Source organism: Amphiprion ocellaris, chromosome 23 (genome assembly GCF_022539595.1).
Source record: "Amphiprion ocellaris isolate individual 3 ecotype Okinawa chromosome 23, ASM2253959v1, whole genome shotgun sequence".
Lineage (NCBI taxonomy): Eukaryota > Metazoa > Chordata > Actinopteri > Pomacentridae > Amphiprion > Amphiprion ocellaris.
In genome coordinates, this window is record NC_072788.1 from 13,933,284 (window position 1) to 13,956,431 (window position 23,148).

The window sequence follows — 23,148 nt, forward strand, 5'->3', positions numbered from 1 at the left end:
GTACATATCCTCATAAGATCATTGGCTATAGCCAGTAGATGTCCTCCTGCACAAATTAGTAAGTCAGGAGGTGAGTTAATATGTATTATGATCTCTGATAAACAAAAAAAGCCGGGTTTTGTAGCGACTAGCTTGTGCTTTATGAGTGGAACTGGGAATTTTTTAACTGAAACTGGTCTTTTCCTAAATCTAGTCAAGTAGTTTTGATGCCGAAAACTACTATTAGCAAAAAAAAATGTATTTAAAAAAGACAAAGTCAATCCACCACCGTCAATTGAGGTGTGAAAGAGCTACTGAGCATACTAGAAGGAACAGAAGGCCACACACTGGTGCTATCTAGGGCCGTAATAACACCTGGTAACAGATGTTTAATGGGCTGACAACATCTAAAACTGATGTCAGGATTGTGGGTTTGCCCAGATTTGATTGACACCATTGCCACTTAAGCAAGGCTACAAAACAAACAACAAAATATCATCAGGTTTTAATTGAGATTTAGCTGGGTTACAAACGTCTAAACCACTGCCCACATCTTCTAACTGTCCAGCGATTCAACGAGGTCTGGTATTGTGCTCACGATTGAATCCAAGCATTGCAGGCTGACTGAGGGAATGAATGAATGAATGAATGGGACCGTGACCTTCTTCTGCCAGGTAAAATAGCTACATCAGTAGAAGGTAGTGGTTGAAAAATGCCGTAATAGAGTTGGGCACAGCTGCACAAGTTGCAATAAGACGACTGAATGGACCAGAGCCAGATTATATTTCTGAACTACTCACCCTCTGTTCCACCTCAGAGCAAATATTGCTCTACAACCCACACACCAACTTAAAAGCCAAAAGTTATCGAGCATTTTCAGTCGTCAGCCCTAAATTGTGGAATAGTTTTCCACCACAGAACTTGATCCTCTCCTTCTCTTGGTGTTTCTAAAACCCATCTTCAGATTCATTTCTTTCTTTAGCCTGGTAAAATCTATCACAAGTCTTGCCTGATCACATTACTTGCTTTAATCTGTTGCTTGTGCAATGCTGTTTCCAGATAGTCTGTGCTCTTATTAATTCACTTATTTCCTCGTATTTATGTCTGCATTTGATCTGATCAGTTCTGCGTTTTTAATATCTCTAAAGCACTTGTACTTTATAAACTGATCTGATTTAGAGAAATATTTTTTGTCTCCAAACCAAAATAACCCTTAGAGCACTAACATGATTCTAAATTTTACGTAATTTATTAAAATATTTGATAGTTCTTATTAACAAAAGACCAGTAACCCAGTATAAAGAGCACAGACAAAAAAAAAAAAAATCTAAAAATCTAACAGGAATTAATAAGTATGGTTCTGACTTTGGCAGACAATAGGTTCCTCATGTAGAGGCCCATCGGGTTAAAGTAAGAAGCTGCTCAAGAAAATGGTTCCAGGGCTTTTAATCCTGTGATTCATTTTTCGCCGCAGGTTATAAAGACTGGTTTTAAGCTGCTACAGCAAAGAGGTACCTCGATCTTGTTGGCAGTGGAACACATGACTTCCCAGTATTGCCTTGATGTACCCATATAACCGCAGTATGAAATGGGTTTAAAAATATCTCTGCTCTTGGGGATCTTTAGCTTCACCAAATGGCATGAAGTGAAAGGATGGACCAGCAGAGGAGCAAGCAAGGAGGCACAACTGTAGAAAATAATTTCAAGCCTCATATCTCGGATTGATTTTGAGGATTGTAGAGATAAAGTCTCAGATGCAACAAGCAGCCTTCCTGGAAAATAAATGGATTTCTTAGATTGTCCAGAGCAGCCTCTGAAGATTTCTTAGAACTTGATTTTTACCGTGTTTCTACACAGCATGTTTTATATTCCAATCAAATTTCTTAGCATTGTACTGTGTCATGCGAGTAAATCCTCAAATCATTAATAAAATAAAATCTTTGTCCTTGAGCAGCCGCAGATATTGAGGGCGAGATACATTTCTACATCAGGCATGCAGCTGTTACCAGCCCAGCTTCCACTCGACCGCCAGTTGTTTCTTTTTTCTCTGACAAGGTCAACACGTGAAATTCTACACTTTGAAAACAAAGTCAAACTGGAGTCACTGCGGCTTGTAAACAATAATAATAATCAGATGGGATACCTATTGATCCCTGCAGGGCAGAAAATTGCTGGGCTGCACTGGGAGGTCAGACCTCTGGGTCAGCAACCCTCGAACTGGGAGGGATCCAGTGTCTTGTTCAAGGACTTTTCAGCAAGAAGGGCTCCTCTGGGCTTTTAGGAATATACCTCCAGTGGTATCTAGAGGCAAGGGAAACCTACTTACATGGAGGGCAGGCATCAACAGCAGGTGGTAGTGAAGATGCTGTGGTAAACTTTTATTCCAGATTTTTTTGACCTTGGGGACACACAGATTCTAAACTCAAGGTTCACTCACTGAGCTTAGCTACCTTAGTACCCAACAGACACAATATTTATGTGTAAAATCTCTGCAAAACCTGGGTCTAAGCACAGAAGATAAAGTCTTTAAAATTCTAGTTAGAATAGGGCAGTATGGTTGTAAACAAATATAATGGCTGGAAAGCTCATCAGCAACATGCAACATATGTAGATTAGCCAAGTTAACATTAGGCCTGCTAGCAGAACATAGATGACAAGCTCCTTGTCCTCTGCAAGTCATCACACAAACTGTAGGAACCTCAGGCATCAGTCTGTCTGTAGCCGGCCCTCAGTCAAAAAGCCATTTGTCTGCAGTGGGTAAACCTACTGGCAGTTACAGTTAGGGTCTGTTAAACCGGCTGTGTCATGTTTTAGTTGAAGCTAATAAATGTTAAACCAAAAAAGTACCACGTGAGATGGCAAACATCCCACTTGTGGATCTATAACTGCACAAGCCGTAACATACCTCCAAAAAGGGCCTATAGTAAATCAGCTCTAATAACAGAAATGTTGAAACTGTTTTGCTATACTGGCAGAAAGCTGCTTTTTTGTTACAGTCTGTTATATTTGTTTACATTATCGAGACACAAGTAAATATGCTGCCCAAAAGACTTCCTGGCTATACATGCTACTCAACTGAAAAACATCACTGGCAGCAAAAAGAGGAAAGGAAAAAAAAACACATAGGCAAAGAAATGAGCCTAGTCTCAAAGTGATAAATATCAAACCTCTTTTGGAGGTGGGGTGTAGTATTGTTGATGCAGCTCTTGCTTGACTGACTCATTAACTGAGCATGCACAAACAGACGTACTATCCTCAGCTCATTTGCACTGTACCCTGAAGATTGGATTCTTTCTCTTTTTGTTATTTTTATCCCAGTTTTATTTTATGAGCTGACCTTTCAACCCGTGCTCGTCATCGGTTGTCACCACAAGATTTGCTGTCCTTGCAACGCTCATAAATATCAGGACTGGAGCTTCAGACTGCCATGTTTTTCCTAATGTTAGCCTACACAGCCTCTCACCCCTGGATCGCTGGCTTGCTAGTGCACAAGCATTTTCCCCGTTGTTGTTGAAGGGCGGCAATAATGTGAATGTAACCTCAGGTCTGAGTGAGCGTGTGTGTCTCTATTCACCGTGTTAGACGCTACGTTGGGTTTTGCCCTTGGTTTCCCACAGCAACAGTCGTCCTGTTACTGATGGCCGAACTATGGCTCATCTCCCTGGTGGTTGGGCAGAGAACAGCTGTGCACGTTCATGTGTGTGTGCGGGAAATGAAGCGGGGGGCAGCGGCAAAATGACATATGTGCTCGAGTAATCAGCTGTCACGGCTTGGTATGTCGACTGGTTTGGCTGAACAAAGACAGATACTGTATGACAAAAAGATACAAATTTTAGATAAAATATAGAATGATGTGTGTGTTTACTGTGTGTTGTATGCCTCTGAAAATTTACAGATCATCGCACAGAGTTGTTAAAGTGCCTTAGTGGTCAGAGGTTATCATATGACATTAGTACAGATGACAAGATCATAGAGAGAAGCAGCTGCCGTTGCCCTGGAGCATGAAGCTACTTTCATACGCTCATTAGGCTGTAGTCATCTATGTATGTGTGTGTGTGTGTGTGTGTGTCTGGGGAAGCAGTGCATTTGGTGAACATCTGAGGATGTGTGTGTGGGTGCTGGATTTTTAGATTTTGTGACTGCATTTTCTTTCCGAGCATTACTGTCTCTTTGAATTGTAATTCTCCATTTGCTTGTGTCACTGCTGGATTACCACGACTGACACTCGCCCTGCATTCAAATGTAGTGAAAGAAAAAAAAAACACGTTTTTTTCTGAGAGAACATCTCGCTTTTTGTTTTCGCTGATTTGTGAACAGCTGACATTTTGGAGATACCACATTTTCTCGCAGCAGCAGAGTTGTAATAATAATAAAAAAAAGACCTCTGGCATAAATGGAGGCAGAAAGATAGAAGAGACTGAAGGAATGAAGTGCAGGGAGAAAAACAGGATATAAAGCCTCAATTACCTGCAGGGAGAATTTAAGACAAATGGGAGAATAATTCCTCCACACGACTCCGTCTGAATTCACACTGTGTTTGCGAGCAGCCACACAGAAAAACATCCATTGCTCACAAATTAGGTCTAATCCAATATGTCACACTAAAAGAAAGTATTTAGCTATTTGTGTACTGTTTAGGAGTCAAGCAGCAACCTCCAGGGCTGAAAAATGAAGCCAACGCACAAGTGCCAAAAACTGTGCAGTTCTTCAAATGGCCACTTCAGGCTGTTTCCAAAAGCAGCTCAATCCCAGTAGACCAGCATGTAAAAATGCTCAACTTTACAGCAGAAATAAGCATGTTTACAGCCTGATGGAGAAACAATTTCAGTCTATATAGCTAATTTCCACGTTCAAGACAACTATACGAGCAGTTCATTTTTACACAATCCACCCAATTCAATGGTATTAAGGCTTAAAGTTGTGTATAATTAAGGGCCTAACCTCTTCATGCATTTATAGATCACTGGAGAGTGAGGTGGACTTAATGGCTGAAGCCACCACACTGAATTTCAAAACTGCTCTCCAGGAAACCTAAGGGTGATGCAACAGATGATTCACTCATCTTTTCATCCCGTCAGTAACAGGAATTTGAACCTGGCTTGAAATAAACTGCAAGAATTGGCTAAATGTAACAGCATTTTAGTGGTATAAACACCAGTCTGTTCTTTAAAGCTTCAACAATCAATATTTTCATATTAAGTGGATAAAATGTCTACTCTAATATGAAGGGCTTTGCTCGAAGAGAAGAATTATTTTCCCTTCAGCTCTATTGAACACTGTGGTGTCTTTCAGCATATTATTTGGGTTTTACAGTGAGCAAATTTACTGTTTTGATTTGCTGTCTTCACCTTTGTCAGCCAGGATTTTGCCAGAAGCAGCTGCATGTTTTCTGTCAAGAAAATCCAATAGTTGAGTGAGATAAAGCGAAAGCCAATATTTTAATTTTACTATTTCATAGTTTCTGACTTTATTTCTGCTTGTTTTGAAATATCACCCTACACAAAGAAGGAAAACATTAATTGTCTCCTGCAGGACAAACACCCAAATCTCCAATAAGGAACTTCCACTGGAAATTCAGTGTTTATTTTTTTTGTTTTTACATGACTCCACTTATCCTCTCACCTTCTTATAACTGCACTTTTCTACATATAAATGGACTGTATGGAATGCCGAACACAAAAATTCTGTGCAGGTCAAAACACCTGAATGCACACGTGTTTTGGATCAATTTTAATTGCTACTCTATGCTAAGCTGCAAACTAACAACGGTAATGATGGGAACAAGTTGAAACGGTGGAAGCAACTAACTTTTGCCTCCTAATGTTTTACCTCTGAGTGCCAAGCATTCAGCAATAAAGGAATGGTGGATGACCACAATGTAAAACAGATAATCCACTCCGAGGTCTGTGTTAAGGGATTAGGTGAAGCACTCCGCTGAGGCAGCAGCTCTCCTCCTCGCATGAAGTGTTTCTTTACCTTCATGTCATGTGTAGAAAGTCTTAAAGAGGACACACCTCCCCGTGGATCATCCCTCACTTAATCATTAAATCAATACACAAATAAGATTCCCCCGTCTGTCCCCTTTTCTCTAAATCATTCTGCCAACAGAGGGATCGGGTGTCCTCTCTCCATGCTTTTATATCTGCAGCGATCGTTAGAGAAACCTAATCAGACCTTTTTAATTAAAGAGGCCAGAGTGTTGGTGCAGAAGGACAGAGGAGGAGGCTGACGAGGTGAAGGCAGGATGGCAGTGGATGAGGGTGGATGAAGGAGAAGAGGTAGTCTGCCTGCTGAAAGCCACTTAAATCCCTTTCTTATTAACTCTCTGCGACACATGATCTACCTCCATCGCCTCGTGCGCACGCGCGCGCACGCGCACGCACGCACGCACGCACGCACGCGCGCGCACGCACGCACACACACGCACACACACACACACACACACACACACACACACACACACACACACACACAGCGGCCCAGCGGCTCCTCTTACCACAAGAACCAGCAGCCTGCGTCTCTGCTGCATGGTTTCATTGTGCTAACAATGTCATATCACTGTCTAGCATCAGCTGCAGCGGTGATCCCATTACTCAGTGAATCAGAGTGGACTGGTCTGTATTCCTGAGCTTCATCTCATTAATGTTTCATTCAAAACAGGTATTACGCTGACATTTTCTTATGCAAATGGTTCTACCCTTGAGATGAAGAACCCCAGTGTAACTAAATGTAATTGACCACGCCGTAAAAGGTGACATTTCTTGGGATAGTGATGAAGAGTTCATCCTGTTCCACTTCATGGAAGTGTTTTTAAAGCGAGAGAAGAATACTGGTGTTAGACGTACAGCTGAAATAGTTAAAGAAAAACTGTGAAAATACAGTTCTTGTCATCATATTTCTGGGCTGTGACAACATTTTACCCATTAAATCCAGGTCTGGGAGCATAATAAGCAATGTTCTTACTTCTTTCTAACTCCACCCTCACTGTATTTGGGTTTGTTTGTTTTTTAACTTTTAGCACACTTCAGGGCTATACAACATCTTTCACACACTCCTCATCACCTGTAAGTTGACTTTGATGCTTTTAAAGTTCATCTTTAAAGGTATGATATTTATCTTTCTGCATTAAAATGTGTACTTACATGTGGCACTTGTTTGCAATAGTATTGAAACACAAAAATATTGGTGTTGATGATAATTTTAGTCAGTTGTGGTTAAACATACAGGGTGTCCATAAAGTCTCTTTACAATTTTAAGAATTTATTACAAAGGCAGTTGATAAAATACCTTAACCAGATTTGTTTTATTGTCATCAGTGGTTGTCAAAGTTTTTTCTACCTCATTTAATACACCTCTATATGGGCACCGTTAGTTGCACGAAGCACATCAAGACGGCACTCGATTTCTTGCCATGTTCATTGTAGCATAGCCTCATCAATGGTGGAAATCTTTTGCTTCAAGTCAGTAATGTCCCGTATCTTTGTTCGATACATGATATCTTTAACATAACCCCATAGAAGTTCTGTAGTTTCGCTGAGTCTGCACATCCGATTTTGTCTCAATAAACCATGATGTACATTGTGCCTTCTCTTGAGGAGTAGCCATTTTTTAGGGTTTCATTTAACAGTAACTCTTTTACCAACAGGATACCTGAAACACACAATTTCAATGTGATTACAAACTTTAATAAACACTGATTACAATAAAACAAATCTGGTTAAGATATCTTATCAACTGCCTTTGTAATAAATTCTTAAAATGGTAAAGAGACTTTATGAACACCCTGTATTTTCATTGGCAACGGTGGTGAAGAAAACGACTCCTATGATCCTCTGCTACTTCACAATGCCATCAAACTATGTCTTTTGTTGATGACACTGAGAAATCCCTGGTGGCATAAATTACATAGTGTGCGTTTAAGCTGTATTTTACCATTTGTCCCTTTATTTGTAGCTTGAAGCTGCTGGTTTTCCTGGATTCAGATTGTGAGGTTTTGACTGGATTGTTTTTTCAGTCCTCAAACAGCAAATGCCGACAGTCGAGCTATTGTCTCTGTGTATTCATAAAGTGGAGTCCCACAGCTTAATGTTCAGACTCCAAGTGAGATTTCATTTTTGTTTGTGTACAATCAAGCCGTCTCTAATACTCACTTCCATCTGAGCACACCTTTAGGGATTTCTTTGTTGTTTATAAAATCTAAACTTTACCCGTCTCTTGCTAAATACAAACTAATTCAACAATTAAGTGGCTAAAGTGAAATGTTTTCCAGAGAGGACGTCCAAGCAGAGACGTCTATCAACTCCTGTGTATGCAAAGTGATTGACAGTAAGGAGAGGGTGATGTGACGAGGGCACAGACATGCAATCACTCGACTCAGGCGCAGTGAAAAAGAAATAAAACAGAAACTGTGGCAGAACCACATTAAGGTGTCTGATTTGATGGATTATCCAGTGCGGGAAATTTTCAAGTCACTGGAGGTTGTTTTTCATGCTGTACGAGATATAATGACAGCAATTGGCTTCTTCTGAAAGGAGGAAAACATGAATATCTCCAAAGACCCAGGCTGTGTTCAGACAAACCGGTAACAGTGTAAAGGGGAGAGGAAACAAACTCTCAAAAAGGGCATTTTATTTATTAAAGAGCAGAAAGGAACCCTCTTTCTTGCTTAACAGTGCTGTGAGTCAGACATCAGTCCACTAAAATAGTGCACAGTCTTGCCAGAATGTTCTTTTTACTGCAGCAGAAAACAACGTTGGCATGCTACGTGTAAAAGAATACATTGGTAGGAAGTATAAACCCTGCACTGCCAAACTCTTCATCTTTCAAGGGCCTTCTCGCTGAGCTATTTCACTCTGAAATAAGTTGTGATGGAAAATTGCCTGTGCTGCCTTTCCTCTATATCTTGCTCAAGTCATGTTGCTGGTGCTTCCAGTTTCTCTGATAAATAATATATAAAGCGCAAAAGGAAAACAATAAAAACATTATTCCTTTAGGTATTCTAAAAAGAAAAAAACTTGTTCTCAGGTTTCAGCTTCTTACATGCGAGAATCTGTGGAGGGTTTTTTTTTCTTTTGTTTGTTCTTTTGCTCTTTCACAGAATATTAAATACAGTGTATTCCAGTTTTTAAAAAAGAAAAAAAGAAAAATATGGCAGAAAGTGTGCCACAAAAAATAAATACAAACTTGTGAAATACTTAAATGTTCAAAACTGTAAAAACTGTGAAAATAATGCCAAACACCTGCAAATAATGACATTCCTAGCTGATTTAAACACAGTACAACAGTATAAAAGAATGACTTACTATTTGTGAAAATGCATATTTTTGATTTGGACATTATGAACTGTTTTTGCCTTCGTTTTCTACAATCAACGTTTAAATTAATACTTTTTTTTCTGTGATTTTAATAGATATTAGCTGCAATTTAAAAAAAAAACAGCTAAAGCTAAACAGTTAAAAACACATTAACCATATTTCAAGTTTTCTTTCAAATATTGGTAAATATATCTGTAAAAACAGTATATTTTGCTGATTTCAGTACAGTAAAAACTATGTCATTTTATAGTCAAACATAAAAGAACATCAGAAAGAACATTTTTGTGCATTTTTTTTCTCAAATTATATCCATTATTATGTGTAACTGAATAAAAGAGCTTTGCCACTTAAAGAGAAAAAATATTTGTAAATTAAACAGTAATGAAGGTAAACCAGTTTCAGCCCTGCAGGTTTAAAAGCCAGGGGTTGAAGAAGTATTTAGATCCTTTATTTAACTAAAAGTAGCAATTCTACCATGTAAATGCCCAGAGATGGTACAAGTCTAAGTCCTGCATTCAAAATCCTACTGAAGTACAAAAGTATCAGCATCAAAATATACTTAGAAGACCTAAAATAAAATCATTAATTAATGTCCACATCACTTAAATGTTCCAGCTGGAGCTAATTCCAATTACATTATATACTGCTGGGTAGCTTAACCCATAATAATAAAGCATAAATTCAATATTTTATATTATTAATCTAAATCTGCAAAATAATTAACACATTGAAATGAATGTAATGGAGTGCAAATTTTAATATTTGCCTTCAAATATAGTGAAGGTAGAAAGTGGCATAACATGGAAATACATAAGAACTAGCACATCAAAATTGTATTTAAGTAAAGTGTTCATGTACTTAGTTACATTCCACCAGTGGGGTTTTCATCAAAGCGGATGCTGTGAAGTGAATCAAACTGATTGCTCTCTTTCAAAAGAAACGCTACAGTGTGAGACTGTCAGCTGTAGAACAGAGCCTTGGGGTTTTGAATGGAGTCATTTCTAGATTGTATAAAAGTCAAATAACTAGATCCACTTGTGGTCAGAGTGTTGAGTCATCAGTGGGGCAGAGGACATTCTTTACGGACAACGACAATAACAGATTAACCATCCAAAATCTAATCAAAGTCTGCCTACAACAGTCTGTGCATCAATTAGTGTGAGAGCATCAGGGCCTGTTTAGTGTCAGAGCAGGCTGAGGGCTTTTGTGCATTTGTGTTCCTAAACATGTGTGTTTATGCATATTCCCACTGTGCACAGCTAACAGTCCCAGCTGTTCAAGCGTTTTAAAACTGACAAAAATACACTCATCTGATCCTCTATTAATCTTCCACATCTCAACTCGAGGTCAGCTGTCATTTCTTCACTGAAAGCTTAATTACTATTTGGGAAACATCTTGATTTTACTTTGAGTCTCTGACTGTCACTTTTCCCCGCTGCAGTTGCTTAATTTGCACATGAAATGATCCCATTCCCATTTATGGACTTTGGATTGCAGACAAAAGAGTGACTCCGTGTTGTGTACTCTGTAAATGGTTTTTTATTGTGTCTTTTTATTCATTAACAATTCCTGCAAGCCAGATTTCCATTTTTTTGACAGCCAGTGTTTAAAAAAACAGTTTTCAGTGAGGATTTGCTCTTTTCTCAACAGCACATCATTGTGGATTAAATTATTTGGGGTGTTTGGGATTCTTGATTAACAAAAACAAGTAATGAATGTCCAAAAAGGTTTTTTCATTTTTTTTTTTTAGATTTTTGAATATGCAGATTATTTAAAAAAAAAAATAGACCACATTACCTGTATATAAAAGAAACCATCAGTATGTTTGCCCAGATTGATTTCACTCTGATACCTAAATTCCGATCTGTACAGCAAACCCTTAATGATCAGGTTTACTTGATCATGGCCCACTGGTGCCCTCATGCTCCTCCACCAAATGGGCTACGCAGTGTAAAGTACAGCTGCTAGGAGTAACACGAGCCAGCGTTCTTGTCTGCTGGCATGCGTGCAGACAGTAACAGGACGGAGTAATCAAGCAGAGAGACGTCGGCCATTGTTATGCAAGTGAGATGCTGTCGAGAGAGGCTTGGACACCTTCCCAGGTTTCATTGCTGTCGTGGTGTTTCAGCGGCGCGGGTCAAGTGACAAAGAGAGTTTCTGCTAGCGAGCGATCTCACTGTGAAGCCCTGTTGGTTTTTTCACATATGCGTGTCCCTCATTATGAACGGGCCCTAATGTGCGGGGCCATCTGCCCAGGGCAGGGGTCGGCATATATATATATATATATATATATATATATATATACATATATTTATTTGTTTTAATATGGTTTCTGTAGGAGGACAAACATGACAAACATTCTTAACGTTTTCCAATGCTGTAAAAATGTACAAAATAAATAATAAATTTCAACATTTCTGTCAACGAAGATTTGCGTCATAGCCTGCGACACCAGTTTCGGAGCGGCGCGGTGCCAGGCAGGTGGCTGTTGTAAACAAACCGGTGGGTGTGTTATGGGCCATAGATCCCAAAGGTAAAAAGAGAAAAATAGCTGACGAGAACAGAGGATTTAAGGAAGAATGGACCGAATTATTTGCTTTCATTTCCAATGCGGAAGGATTGCCTGCATGTTTGCTCTGTCATGAGAAGTTGTCCAATAACAAAAATAGTAGTTTGGAAAGACATTTCCAGGGAAGGCATGCTAAATTTGCAGCCGACCACCCAATTGGGAGTGAGAGAAAAAGTGCGATTGCAGCACTTCTGGAGAAATTAGAGGAGCGCAAAGATAGATTTAAGAAGTGGATTGCATCTCCAAACTCCAATACTGCTGCAAGTTTTGTTGCAACCCGAGAGATAATAAAGCGTGGAAAACCGTTCACAGATGGAGAAGAGAAGAGGATGCTGCTGCGTTCTACCCTTGCACTGACTTACTTGGCATTTGCAGAAAACTAAAGAGAAGAGGAAAATGCAACAAAAATCCAACTTAAACTGTCTTATTTTATTTTATGCTTTACATTTTTAAAAAGCTACCTTACTGTGTTTTATTTTTTAAAGCAAGCTGCCTTTTAATTGCAGGCTGTTTTATTACTCGTTTGCAATTGTAGCCTATTCATTTGTGTCTGTTGCCACCATAAAGGGGTAAAAGAGAAAAGGATTGCTCTGCATTTTTTTCATTTGCACTGACTTAGGCTACTTAACTTGGCATTTGCAGAAAACTAAGAGAAGAGGATAATGCACAGAAATGCACTGAAATCGAAATCAAACTGGCTTGTTTTCATTTCATAAAGCCTAATTACCTTTTCAAAAGGCTGCTGTTTTATTTTTATAATTGCAGGTTGCGTTTTAACTGCAAGCATTTTATTGCACTCTGTTGCCCAGATAAGGGGGAAAAGAGGATTGAATTGTTATTGAGGTTTGAAGAGGACTGCATTTTATTTCCATAGGAAGGTCTGAAATTACAGGAGGCCTATTATGCACATTCCATTCTGGTTTGTTTTTTTTTCGAATCCTCAAAATAAAAATGACACCAAAAATCTTATTTCTTTACTGTATTTCTATAATTTCATCAGTGCATCAAAACATAATACATTAAACTTGTAATGGAAGTTAAAGCACCAAATATCGTACAGCAGAGTAGTCATGTGGTGTGTCATTCTCTCCAGGATGTGCTGCAGGGAAAGTAAACATTTAATCATGAATGTTCATTATGTATTTGTACGCTACTTTGTCAGTTTGATAGTAGGCTAATATAGCTAATATACACTTACAGCCTGTGTTGCCTTCATATAAGGCTTTTAATATTTTGCGGCTCCAGACAGATTTGTTTTTTGTTTTTTTGGTCCAATATGGCTCTTTGAACATTTTGGGTTGCTGACCCCTGGCCCAGGGCTTGAGCCAAGAGAACAAAAAAGGGTGTGACAGTAAATGTGCAGCTGTGGAAGGTAATGAAGGCATCATTCACTGTATTATTACTGAGTGACAAAAGCCAAGCCACACTACCCTCTCCTGCTAATGGAGCAATTATTTGCTGAATAAATCCTCCTCACTGTGTCCATCTCTTCCTCTTGTTCCTCTTTCTCACTTCCTTTTTCTTCCTGTCCTTTCACTCTTTGTTCCTGCTCCCTTTCATCTTTTCTACCTCTGAACTTCCCCTCTCGTTTCTCCCCTTGTTCCCTAATCCCCAGTCACCCATTTTCACCGCCATTCTCCTTCCACCTTATCCTCATATTTGCTTTGTAATTACACCTCACTATTCTCCAGCTCTACTTTCTCTTAGACCCACCTCACTCTTGCGCTTCTTCTGTCTCTTCCTCCCACAGTCCCAGTGAAGCAGAGAGAGATGTCGCAGAAGAAGATATTCCTGGTCTTCGTTGCCATCAGTACTGTCAGTCTTCTGCTGCACCATGGGGGCCACTTCAGCTGGTGAGTGACTGAAATATACCAACAATATGCAAACATATTATCTCTCTAAAAATGCGTATGGTGTTAATTCTAATGATAACTCTTGCAATGGCAGCTCCTGTCTTTTATAGTCATATTAACAGAGGTACTGGCTTATTCGCATACTTAAATATAGAGACTTTGAGTGTCGATGCTCTGCCGTGTTTTGTCGAGGGACCAATTATAAAAGTAGAAGAATCTGAGATTTTTGACAGCCCTGTATTCTGTAACTTTTCCCCCCCATAAAAAAACTTTACTCTCTTAGTTACTGTCTTTCCACATTTTTGTAAATTTGACCTTCTACTTTGGTCTGCAGTGAGTATTATCCCAAACTCAGGAGACCATGTTGCAGTCTAAAAATCAAGTGTTTTGCTTAAGCAGCCAAGGGTCAAACTGTTCTTACAAGCGAGCAGGCAAAAGGCTACAATCCAAAAACTGGTAAATAGGCAAATATGAAGAAATTTGCAAGAAACCAGGAGCACGTGAGGAATGACTGAAAGGCTAAATCATGTATCTACATGTCACAGTGATGCAGACCGTGGCCATTGTGATTGATCTACTTGGTAGTAATTGGCACATTGATTGGCACAAAGATAATGTTTTTGTGAACTTAAATGTAATATGAAAGAGACTGTAACTGTATCTGGCTGGCTCATAATGCAAACTCAAGTATTATATCAGTGCCCTTATGCCATTCTTTTCATTTTCACTATCAATCTATATAAAGACTTAATCGGTTCCAATGTCTTTTTCTGTGTTGAACTTTGGTAAAAGTAAATGCTGTTGAACGTTTTAACGACTCCAACATGATCCACTCAGTCACAGCGCAAACCACTCGTGTATGTTCTGTGTGGATTCAATGCAGGAGTATAATACAAGCTTCATATACCAAACTTATAGGACACACCGGGATCCATTGAAGTGAGTGATTTTAGAATGAAACAGGAAATGATGTGAATGAAAACTGAAAACCAACTATATTCTGTCATAAATCCGTGACATACTTGACAAGACTTTTCTTTGATTTTATATTTAGCGATTTAGCAAACACTGCATGTTTGTCCATACAGTGCTATGTTCCACATGTGCTGTTTATTTGGGCTGGAACATAGCAGTTAATCATGTTAATAGTAATATTTTTCTGATAATAATACAGAAAAGGAATGTAAATTGCATTTTAAATAGTCCTAAAGTAACATCAAAAAACTGAATGACTGCATCGTGTCAGATTCTGCACCACATAACACAAAATATGAATGGTGGATTTTGTTGTTTTTAATTACAAGATGGGGATTATTCATTTCTCTGACTTGCATTAGGATAATAATAAGCACACACCATCAACTATGATTACACTGAAAGTCTGAACTACAGTGTTGCTTTATCACCCAGCCACAGTGTGCGGTACAGCTTAGACAGATCATATATTATTGTACACTCTTTTTCTGGTCCTCCATCCTCCAGTGCGTCTTTGTCCTACTTCATTATCTTGCACCCTTTCCTTATTTCTCTCTTTTCATATCCCCACATGTTCCCTCTTTTTGCTTCTGTCCTGTTCTACACCTCAGTCTCTTCCATTATCTGCCCAGTGTCTATGCAGTTATGAGTCTAATGTCACTATTGTATCTGGAGTAGCTACTCCTTTTTGAGGAGCTAATGGAGCTTGAAATAAATTATGCTGTTTTTCTACCACTAGGACCATGGAGGCCTTCCACCTCGGTTGCCCTGCTCTCCGCTCTCATCCTGCCCCCGGCCTGAAACCCAAACACACCAACGTGGTCTTCCTCAAGACCCACAAAACTGCCAGCACCACAATGCAGAACCTGCTGTTCCGCTTTGCAGAGCGCAACAATCTGACAGTGGCGTTGCCCGTACAGACCTGCGGTCACCAGTTCTGCTACCCACGGTCCTTCACCTCTCACTTCGTCCATCCACACACGCTACCACCAAACATCATCACCAGCCACATGCGCTTCAGTAAGGCCGAGCTGCAACGCCTGATGCCAAACGATACGATATATGTAACAATCCTGAGAGAGCCCGGCTCTATGTTTGAATCTTTGTTTAGTTACTACAATCAGTACTGTCAAAGCTTCAAGAGGGTCCCTAATGGCAGCCTGGAAGCTTTCTTGGAGGAGCCCTGGCGTTACTACAGACCAGATGAGAAGGACTCCATGTATGCACGCAACACCTTGACCTTTGACTTGGGAGGCGACAAAGATCGCCCAGCCAAAGATGTGGCGTACGCACAAGCTTTTGTGGCAGAGGTGGATCGAGTGTTCTCATTGGTGATGATTGCTGAGTATTTTGATGAATCACTGGTTCTTCTCCGCCATCTCCTCTCCTGGGATCTGGATGACATTCTATATGTTAAGCTCAACATGCGGACACCAAGTTCCAAGCGAAGCCTCACTCCTGGTCTCCCTGCAAAGATCCGTGCCTGGAATTCATTAGATGCACGCCTCTATGACCACTTTAATGCCTCATTGTGGCGACAACTGTCAGTCCTGGGTCCAGCCTGTGTGGCAAGGGAGGTGCGGCTCCTTCGGCGGGCCCAGGAGAAGCTGATGAGAAGTTGTTTTGGTGGGCGGATGCCACTTCTCCGTTCAGCTGCCCAGATCAAAAACAAGGATCTCCGCCCCTGGCAGCCCAGTGGAAAAGTTGACATAGTGGGCTATGACCTCCCAGTAAATCTCAGCCGTGGGTTCTCGACCCAGTTCCAGGAGCTCTGCCTGAAGCTCATCATGCCAGAAGTCCAGTACACACGGGTGCTCCTGCGTTCCCAGTCACTGCGCTATCGTCGAGTTTATCAGCTTCGGCCTCCGCAGCAGTCGCATCCCCTCCAGCAGCCCATACGCACAGTCCTGCCTCGGCATCCTCAAGTCCACCGCAGTCAACCACCACCTCCTGCTGCTCTAGGCCCTGCCTCAGGAACAAGGTCCACCTCCACCTCAAAGCCTGCTGCAGGAACTCAAGGTCGGACCACAAAGTTAGGACCTAAACCCTCACAGACCCAGGCTTCATAGACTGGAAAACAGAGACTTGAATTAATCCGAGTGCCCAAAACACTGCATTGTTCCACTCATCATGACCCGTGACACAATGATGCTTGTTTGGTAACAAAGGCATCCTTCGGAAAATGTATGGGTTGTTCTTGTGTCAGTGTCTCTCCTGTTCTTTCCAGACAGTGTTTGGGCTAAAAATAAATGAGGAAGAGGGTTAGACATATCTGGACTCGAACTTGAAATTCTCCCATCTCTGGTCTGTGAAACAGTACCATGGTTGGGAGACACAAAGGCGGGAGACACCCTGGGACTGAGACTAAACTGGGACTTGCTTCAACTGCAGTGGATGGATGAGGGTTTTAGGTAAAAGTGGCTCTTTGAAGCAAATCTGTTATGTGCAACAGGGACTCAATAGGGAAGTGGCGATATCAGGCCTATTGTGAGGCACAGACTGTGCTTTGTGTGTATCACACTGGTATAGTATCATCTTACTTGCTTTTATTCTCCGTTTCTCAAGCTCTCTTTCGCTCTCTCTCCCTAACATATGCCACTACTTGAGAGAGACATAACGATATAAAGGGATCGGCTGTCAGCCTTCCAAAGAGCCTCCTAAGAGGCCAGACAGACCATTAATACAACAGCACAAAAACAAATCTTCTTCTCTTACAAACTCTAGGACCTAAAGCAACAGAGGGAGAGAGGGAAAAAGCCAGTCAGACAGAGAAAGTGAGAGATCTTACCCAGAAAGCAAGCCTAAAAACTGCTGGAATTCTCCATTTTGCCACCCATTATTGCTGTGACTCACACAGAGACCACACATGCATATAAATTCTGTGTCTCTTAAACCTTGCTTCCTTCTGGTATCCTTCTCTCCATCGTCCACTTTCATCCCTGCCGTTACCTTCTGGCCAGGCTCTCCATCAAGAGTGAAGCACTAACATCTTGCTTTGCTTCACCTCAGTCTCCCTCAGACCACCAGCTGACATTGCCTCGAGCATTGTAGAGACTGTTTGTTCGTTTAGGGGGTTGTATTTTTAAGCTTGGGCGTTATTGCAATAAGATCTCCAGGCCTACATCCTATATGAAAGGCGTGGATTTAATAACCTACCAGCAACCCCATACCACACACACAATGGCACAAACAAAAACATAAAACAACTTGACAGGACAAAGACTTGAAGCCTGTGGGTTGCAGCGTTTGAATATTTAATCGTCTCCTCTCGCAGCCTTCCTATGGCCCGCACTCTAGGGTTACATGGCTGTACATTTTCATTAAGGACATGCTTGACCAGGTGAAAGCTGCTCATTTTGAACACTGAAGCACAAGAGGACCAAGTGCGAGCGTTGACACAAGATGCTTAAAGCCTTCTAAGGCTGGAAGGCCGGCTGGGAACCTAAATGTCAATACTTATCTCAGCCGTGCTCCATTTTTAATGCATTCTGCTCATATTTAATGTGTCGTTTATGTTCTTTTATTCCTCCAGCGATCAACGGGGTACTGACAAGCAACTGGAGGGCAGAGGAATGATGTCTGTGTGCATTTGTGAGACTGTATGAGAGTATGTGTGTGAGCCAGGAAGTGGCTCTCTCTGCTTGTACTTTTATCCATGGCCAGCCACGTTGGCATGGCAACAAAAGGAAATATTGAGTGTGAGATTTATTAAGACAATGTATTATTTATTATTGGGATTTTAAGAGTCCCATTACTGTATTTTAACCATTATTTTTCATGAATCACTGGACAAAAATTGTATATCTATGAAGTTACTAAACGATCATATGGGCAGCATACCACTTTAGGCAGCACAGATGGAACAAGGCATGTGGCAACGGTATAAAATATTTATTCTTTACATGTTTTACATAATGCAAAACTGCAAAGACCACTTCTCAAAACCGCACATTAAAACAAGTGTAGTCGCTTTAAAATTAATCTTTCATTCAGCAGTGCTGAAATGCTCAACCACACTATGCTTTTGTGGTTGGAGTCTGTCACACTGCAGGTTACAGTAATAAAAAAAACCCAAAACATGCAAACTGCTGTTGTTCTGTCTGGAATTAAAAGTAGAGCAGTTTGGAAACAGACATGAGGAGAGGATACACAGTTTTTTTTGAAGTGGCTGTGAATTTCAGAATTCAAAGTGTGCTTATCTGAACATACCGGGGAACCTCAGCCTTTAAAGCATGAGATGCACAGCAATTCTTATTTATTTACAGACATTTGAAATATGTTCAGATATGTGTAATATTACTTAAAGGTATACACACTGTAAAAATGGGTTAAAGTGGATAAGACGGAGGCTTTTGTATATTTCTTTTATTGTTAACTAATCCCATGAAAAGACCAAAACCAACAACATGTAAATCCCTCCAACTTTGTTGTTCCTGTCTGTGGCACTCAGTGCATTGGTTACTACTGAAGATTTAAATCCCAAAACAGCTCACACATATAGCTGTGCAGCAGTGCGAGGTAATGAATTTCCAATATTTTATGGACAACAACAGAGCTCTACGGCACAGACGGATAAACACATATAAGACTGAGACTACACAGATGTGACATTGTAGGATCAATTTATTGTTGGTTTTGGTCTTTTTGTGGGATTTGTTGAGAGTAAAAGAAATATAGAATATCACCAGCCTCATCCTTCAAAGCAGCTAGCAGATTTAAAGGGTTCTCAGCTATATTTTAATTATTTTTCATTCCGCTGTTGTGTATAAAAATAAAAACCAGTTGGTTCTGAAAGAAATTATGAACCGATTTAAAATAATAGAAAAACACTGAATATGTGTCTGTCAGAAACCAATTAACCATTTCTAGAGACCCAGAGTGTTCAATAAATAATCATGTGCATTGAAACAAACTGAATATACAATATGAATGCTTTAACAATAACAGTGAGTTTTTTTTTTTTTTTTTAATTCAAACCAACTTTTTACATCACAATACCATTTCACTTCATGATGACAAATGTAAAATGGCAAATGTATCTGGCTGTTGTGTGGGTGATTGTGAGTTCTGGAAAAGGGACATGTTGGAATAAAAAATGTTGGAATGAAGTTAAAATAACTGCCAAAAACTGGATTATTTCACTAATTCTTGGTTATGTTACAGGCTTTTCTTATATGACCATTTTTTCTGCAAGTAACTGACATTTTGAAGACTATGGGTCTCCATACCTCCAAAGATTTCCACAAAAAATTGAAGTTCAGGTGCTGTCAGTCATTGCATAAAGGGTATAATAAACTCCAATGCGTACCTGTATTAAATCCAACTTTCTGATATCGTTGAATTTTTCATTTTGAGCAAAATAAAGGTAAAGAAAAAATATAATTAAACTAGGTTTTAACAACTACTTTTCCTCCGATGTCTGTGTCTGAGTGGGATCCAGACAGAGAATATGTCTGTTTCATTTCAAATGTTCATTTCTGATCCATTTCTGCCTGGCTGTGAGTCGCTGTAAGTGCTCTTCTGATTGTACCACTCATTCACCCGGCTGTTCTACTTCTTGTGAGAGTGTTTCAGTAATGGTCATGCTGTCATGTCTAAAGTGTCGGCTATTCTTCTGAAAATGCCGGAGGGGCTTTAAAAGCGTTACACTAAAATCTCATCATCTTTGCATTAGCTGCTGTTTATTCTCTTGTTGGAGTGACATGCAAAGCTGCTGCTGTTGATTTCATTTTGTTTTTTGTTTGTTTTGCTACAATAAGAATCTCTTGTGGTGTCAGAGCCTTTTTGGGCTCTCTGATGAGCCTTCACATCACAGAAAAATGGAAATGGTTTATTGGTACTGGGTAAAATAGCACTCAATCATTCTCTGACCTGCTGTCCTTCATTGTTTCTTTGATATGCTCATCATTTACTTCCATTTTCTGTTTATGGACTTTGTGAAATGGGAAGAATGAGAACTTTTTTTCATTTTTCTGAACGAGTGGAAGAGTTTGGGTGATGGAGCTCTGAACAAATGGCTAGCGACAATCAGAGCTAGGGGCCCCAAAGCTTTGTAATTACTGATGGTAAACGTGATGAATAAAGTGTGAATGATTTCACTTCATCTGTGAGTGAATGTTTTTGACTCTGTCATTACACTTTTCAATGCAGATTTATTCAGATATGCACCAACTTAAATTAGTCTGAATATTAGAGCAATGCACACAGGCACTTTTCATCAAGAGCGATACATAACACACAACCACAATTAAGATTCAGATTCTGAATGGTTTGTATTTCCCTGAAGACTCAAAGCAGACTTTTTGGGCTGCAATCAGGCTTTTGCAATTACCTCCATTCATCATGCCTGCCTAAGTGAATGAACAAATTGCTTCTCAGAGAGATAAAAAAAAAAAAAACAAGCAAAGCAGTGTGTTTGATAAGACTGTGATTGAAGCAATCACGATGCTGTGTCCCGGCCTGTCATTATGGCCTGCTGTTGCCATGGCGGTGCCTGTTGTGAGGTGGCCCTCAGGACTCATTGCCTCGGTACCTCTCTGTTTTTCCTCTTACATCTCTGCTGCAATTCTCTTTGTTGCTCTATCTTTGGCATATTCAGAGTTTTCACCATAAGCATCATTATAATAATAACAGTAACTGTACTAATTTAATGACCATAGGATATAATGGCAAAAGGAGGAAGGAAACAAACAAGGTGGTTCATAAATAAAGTCTTGCAAGTTTCATTTACTTTCTTGTATTTTTCTTTCTTCTGAAATAGTTATGTATAAATATGCAAGACACAAGCTGTACAGAGATAACCAACAGCTATTCTACATGGCAATCATTCAAATCCTTAACAATATAGCAAAAATAACATAAATGAATAAAATAACCCATCTAGGTGATTTCAATATCACCCAGAAAGCCTACTGGAAAAACTCCCAATCTGCCGTTTTCTTTACTCTCTTGTCTTTATGTGTGAGGTTTGTTTATGCCTGAGCAGCTGGCATCTGCATTGCGTGAAATCCACTTTAGCATGAATATAAATACCTACATTTATTGACAATTTACACAAATTTAATATTTAATGAATTGTTTAATTAGTTATTGACTTTGGAGGCGTGCTCGCGGCACAGCTTGAGGGATGGTAATTTCATTCAGGCAGTCCACCGCTTTGCTCTGGAATATATCAAACATTATGAGAGTGATTACCATGACAGAGAGGATATTTATCATCCCCAGAGGGTGACTTTGAAATCTTTTAACCTTTTCTTCTAGTGGAGCCAGCACATTGGCATTTTTTGGCTTCTAGAGAGATATCTCAACTATAACTGAATGGAGTGACACGAAATCTGGCATTCGCATTCATCTCTCCCTCAGGATGAATTATAATAACTCTGGGGATGCCTGCACTTTTCCCCCAGTGCCAAAGAGCCAACTTGTCCAACACTTTGCACAAAATGTATGCAAAACTAATGACACTGCCATCAGCCTCAGCTGTTCTGAGTTTAGCACTAATTAGCAAATGTAAGCATCCTAACAAGATAAACTAAGACGGTGACTGTAGCAACCTATTATTAAACCCATTTAGCATCAGCATTTTAATGTTTCATTTTGAGCTTGTTAACTTTTAGCTCAAAGCACTTCTGTGCCCAAGGGCTGAGGTAGACTCTATTATTGGAACTAATGCACCTGATGTGCTGGAGTGCAAATCCTGGCTCCTTTCTCACCTCCACAAATCACTGCAGAAGGTGGCTGTGAATATCAGATTGTCAATTTTGAGAGCTCAGAAATGGTCAAACTCTACTGGTGCACTGGTCCTTTAAGTATGGACTCTCAAAGCTGCTAGCTGGGCTCTTGCTTAAAGACATAAAACAGGTCGTGTATACAAAAACAAGTAAACAAGTGATATCTACTTACACACTGTTCATTAATGAGCTGCACACTTGCATGCTATGTCATTGTAAAACACTGAAAACCTGTCAACAAAACATATCTACAACAAATTTGCAAATGATGACATGCAAATAGCTGTCAGACCTCCACAGTGTGACCATATTGGTTGCACATGTGACCAAAAAATCTGTGAGGCGTGACTAAACATTCATTGGACACACCGGTGCACTGTCTGTGTGTACATTAATTAATTCTTGTAGCGTCTACTGATGTGTCTGAGGCGCTTATGGAACAACAGTAAACTGGGTGTGAGGCATTTAAGGGACATCTGTACATTGTAACCTCAGAAAACAACCTGGGTGAAACTACACGAGTCTCTGCATAAACACAGTCTCATGCCACACCACCGACCACCACAAGTATTTTAACTCTGTTTTTAATGTAGCTGAGGAAGAGCTACCTTTAACTTTAATGAAAGTTTAAATGTTCAATCTTCTTGCAGCATTTCTCTGCATCTTCATTCCTGTTTACAATCATTGACATAATGTGTGTTAAAAAATTACTAATATGTATGGGAACT

At 39.9% G+C, this 23,148-nt stretch overlaps 1 protein-coding gene across 1 annotated transcript in view; it reads left to right on the forward strand.

The window, feature by feature from the left end:
* gal3st3 (galactose-3-O-sulfotransferase 3) overlaps positions 1 to 20,793 on the forward strand; it is a 39,828-nt gene extending 19,035 nt beyond the window's left edge. The window contains exons 2-3 of the mRNA XM_023280397.3: positions 13,613 to 13,715; positions 15,430 to 20,793. Coding sequence (XP_023136165.1) covers positions 13,633 to 13,715; positions 15,430 to 16,759 — 1,413 coding nt within the window. The 5' untranslated portion in view covers positions 13,613 to 13,632 and the 3' untranslated portion in view covers positions 16,760 to 20,793. The remainder of the gene's footprint in view (positions 1 to 13,612; positions 13,716 to 15,429) is intronic.
* Positions 20,794 to 23,148: the final 2,355 nt, after the last annotated feature.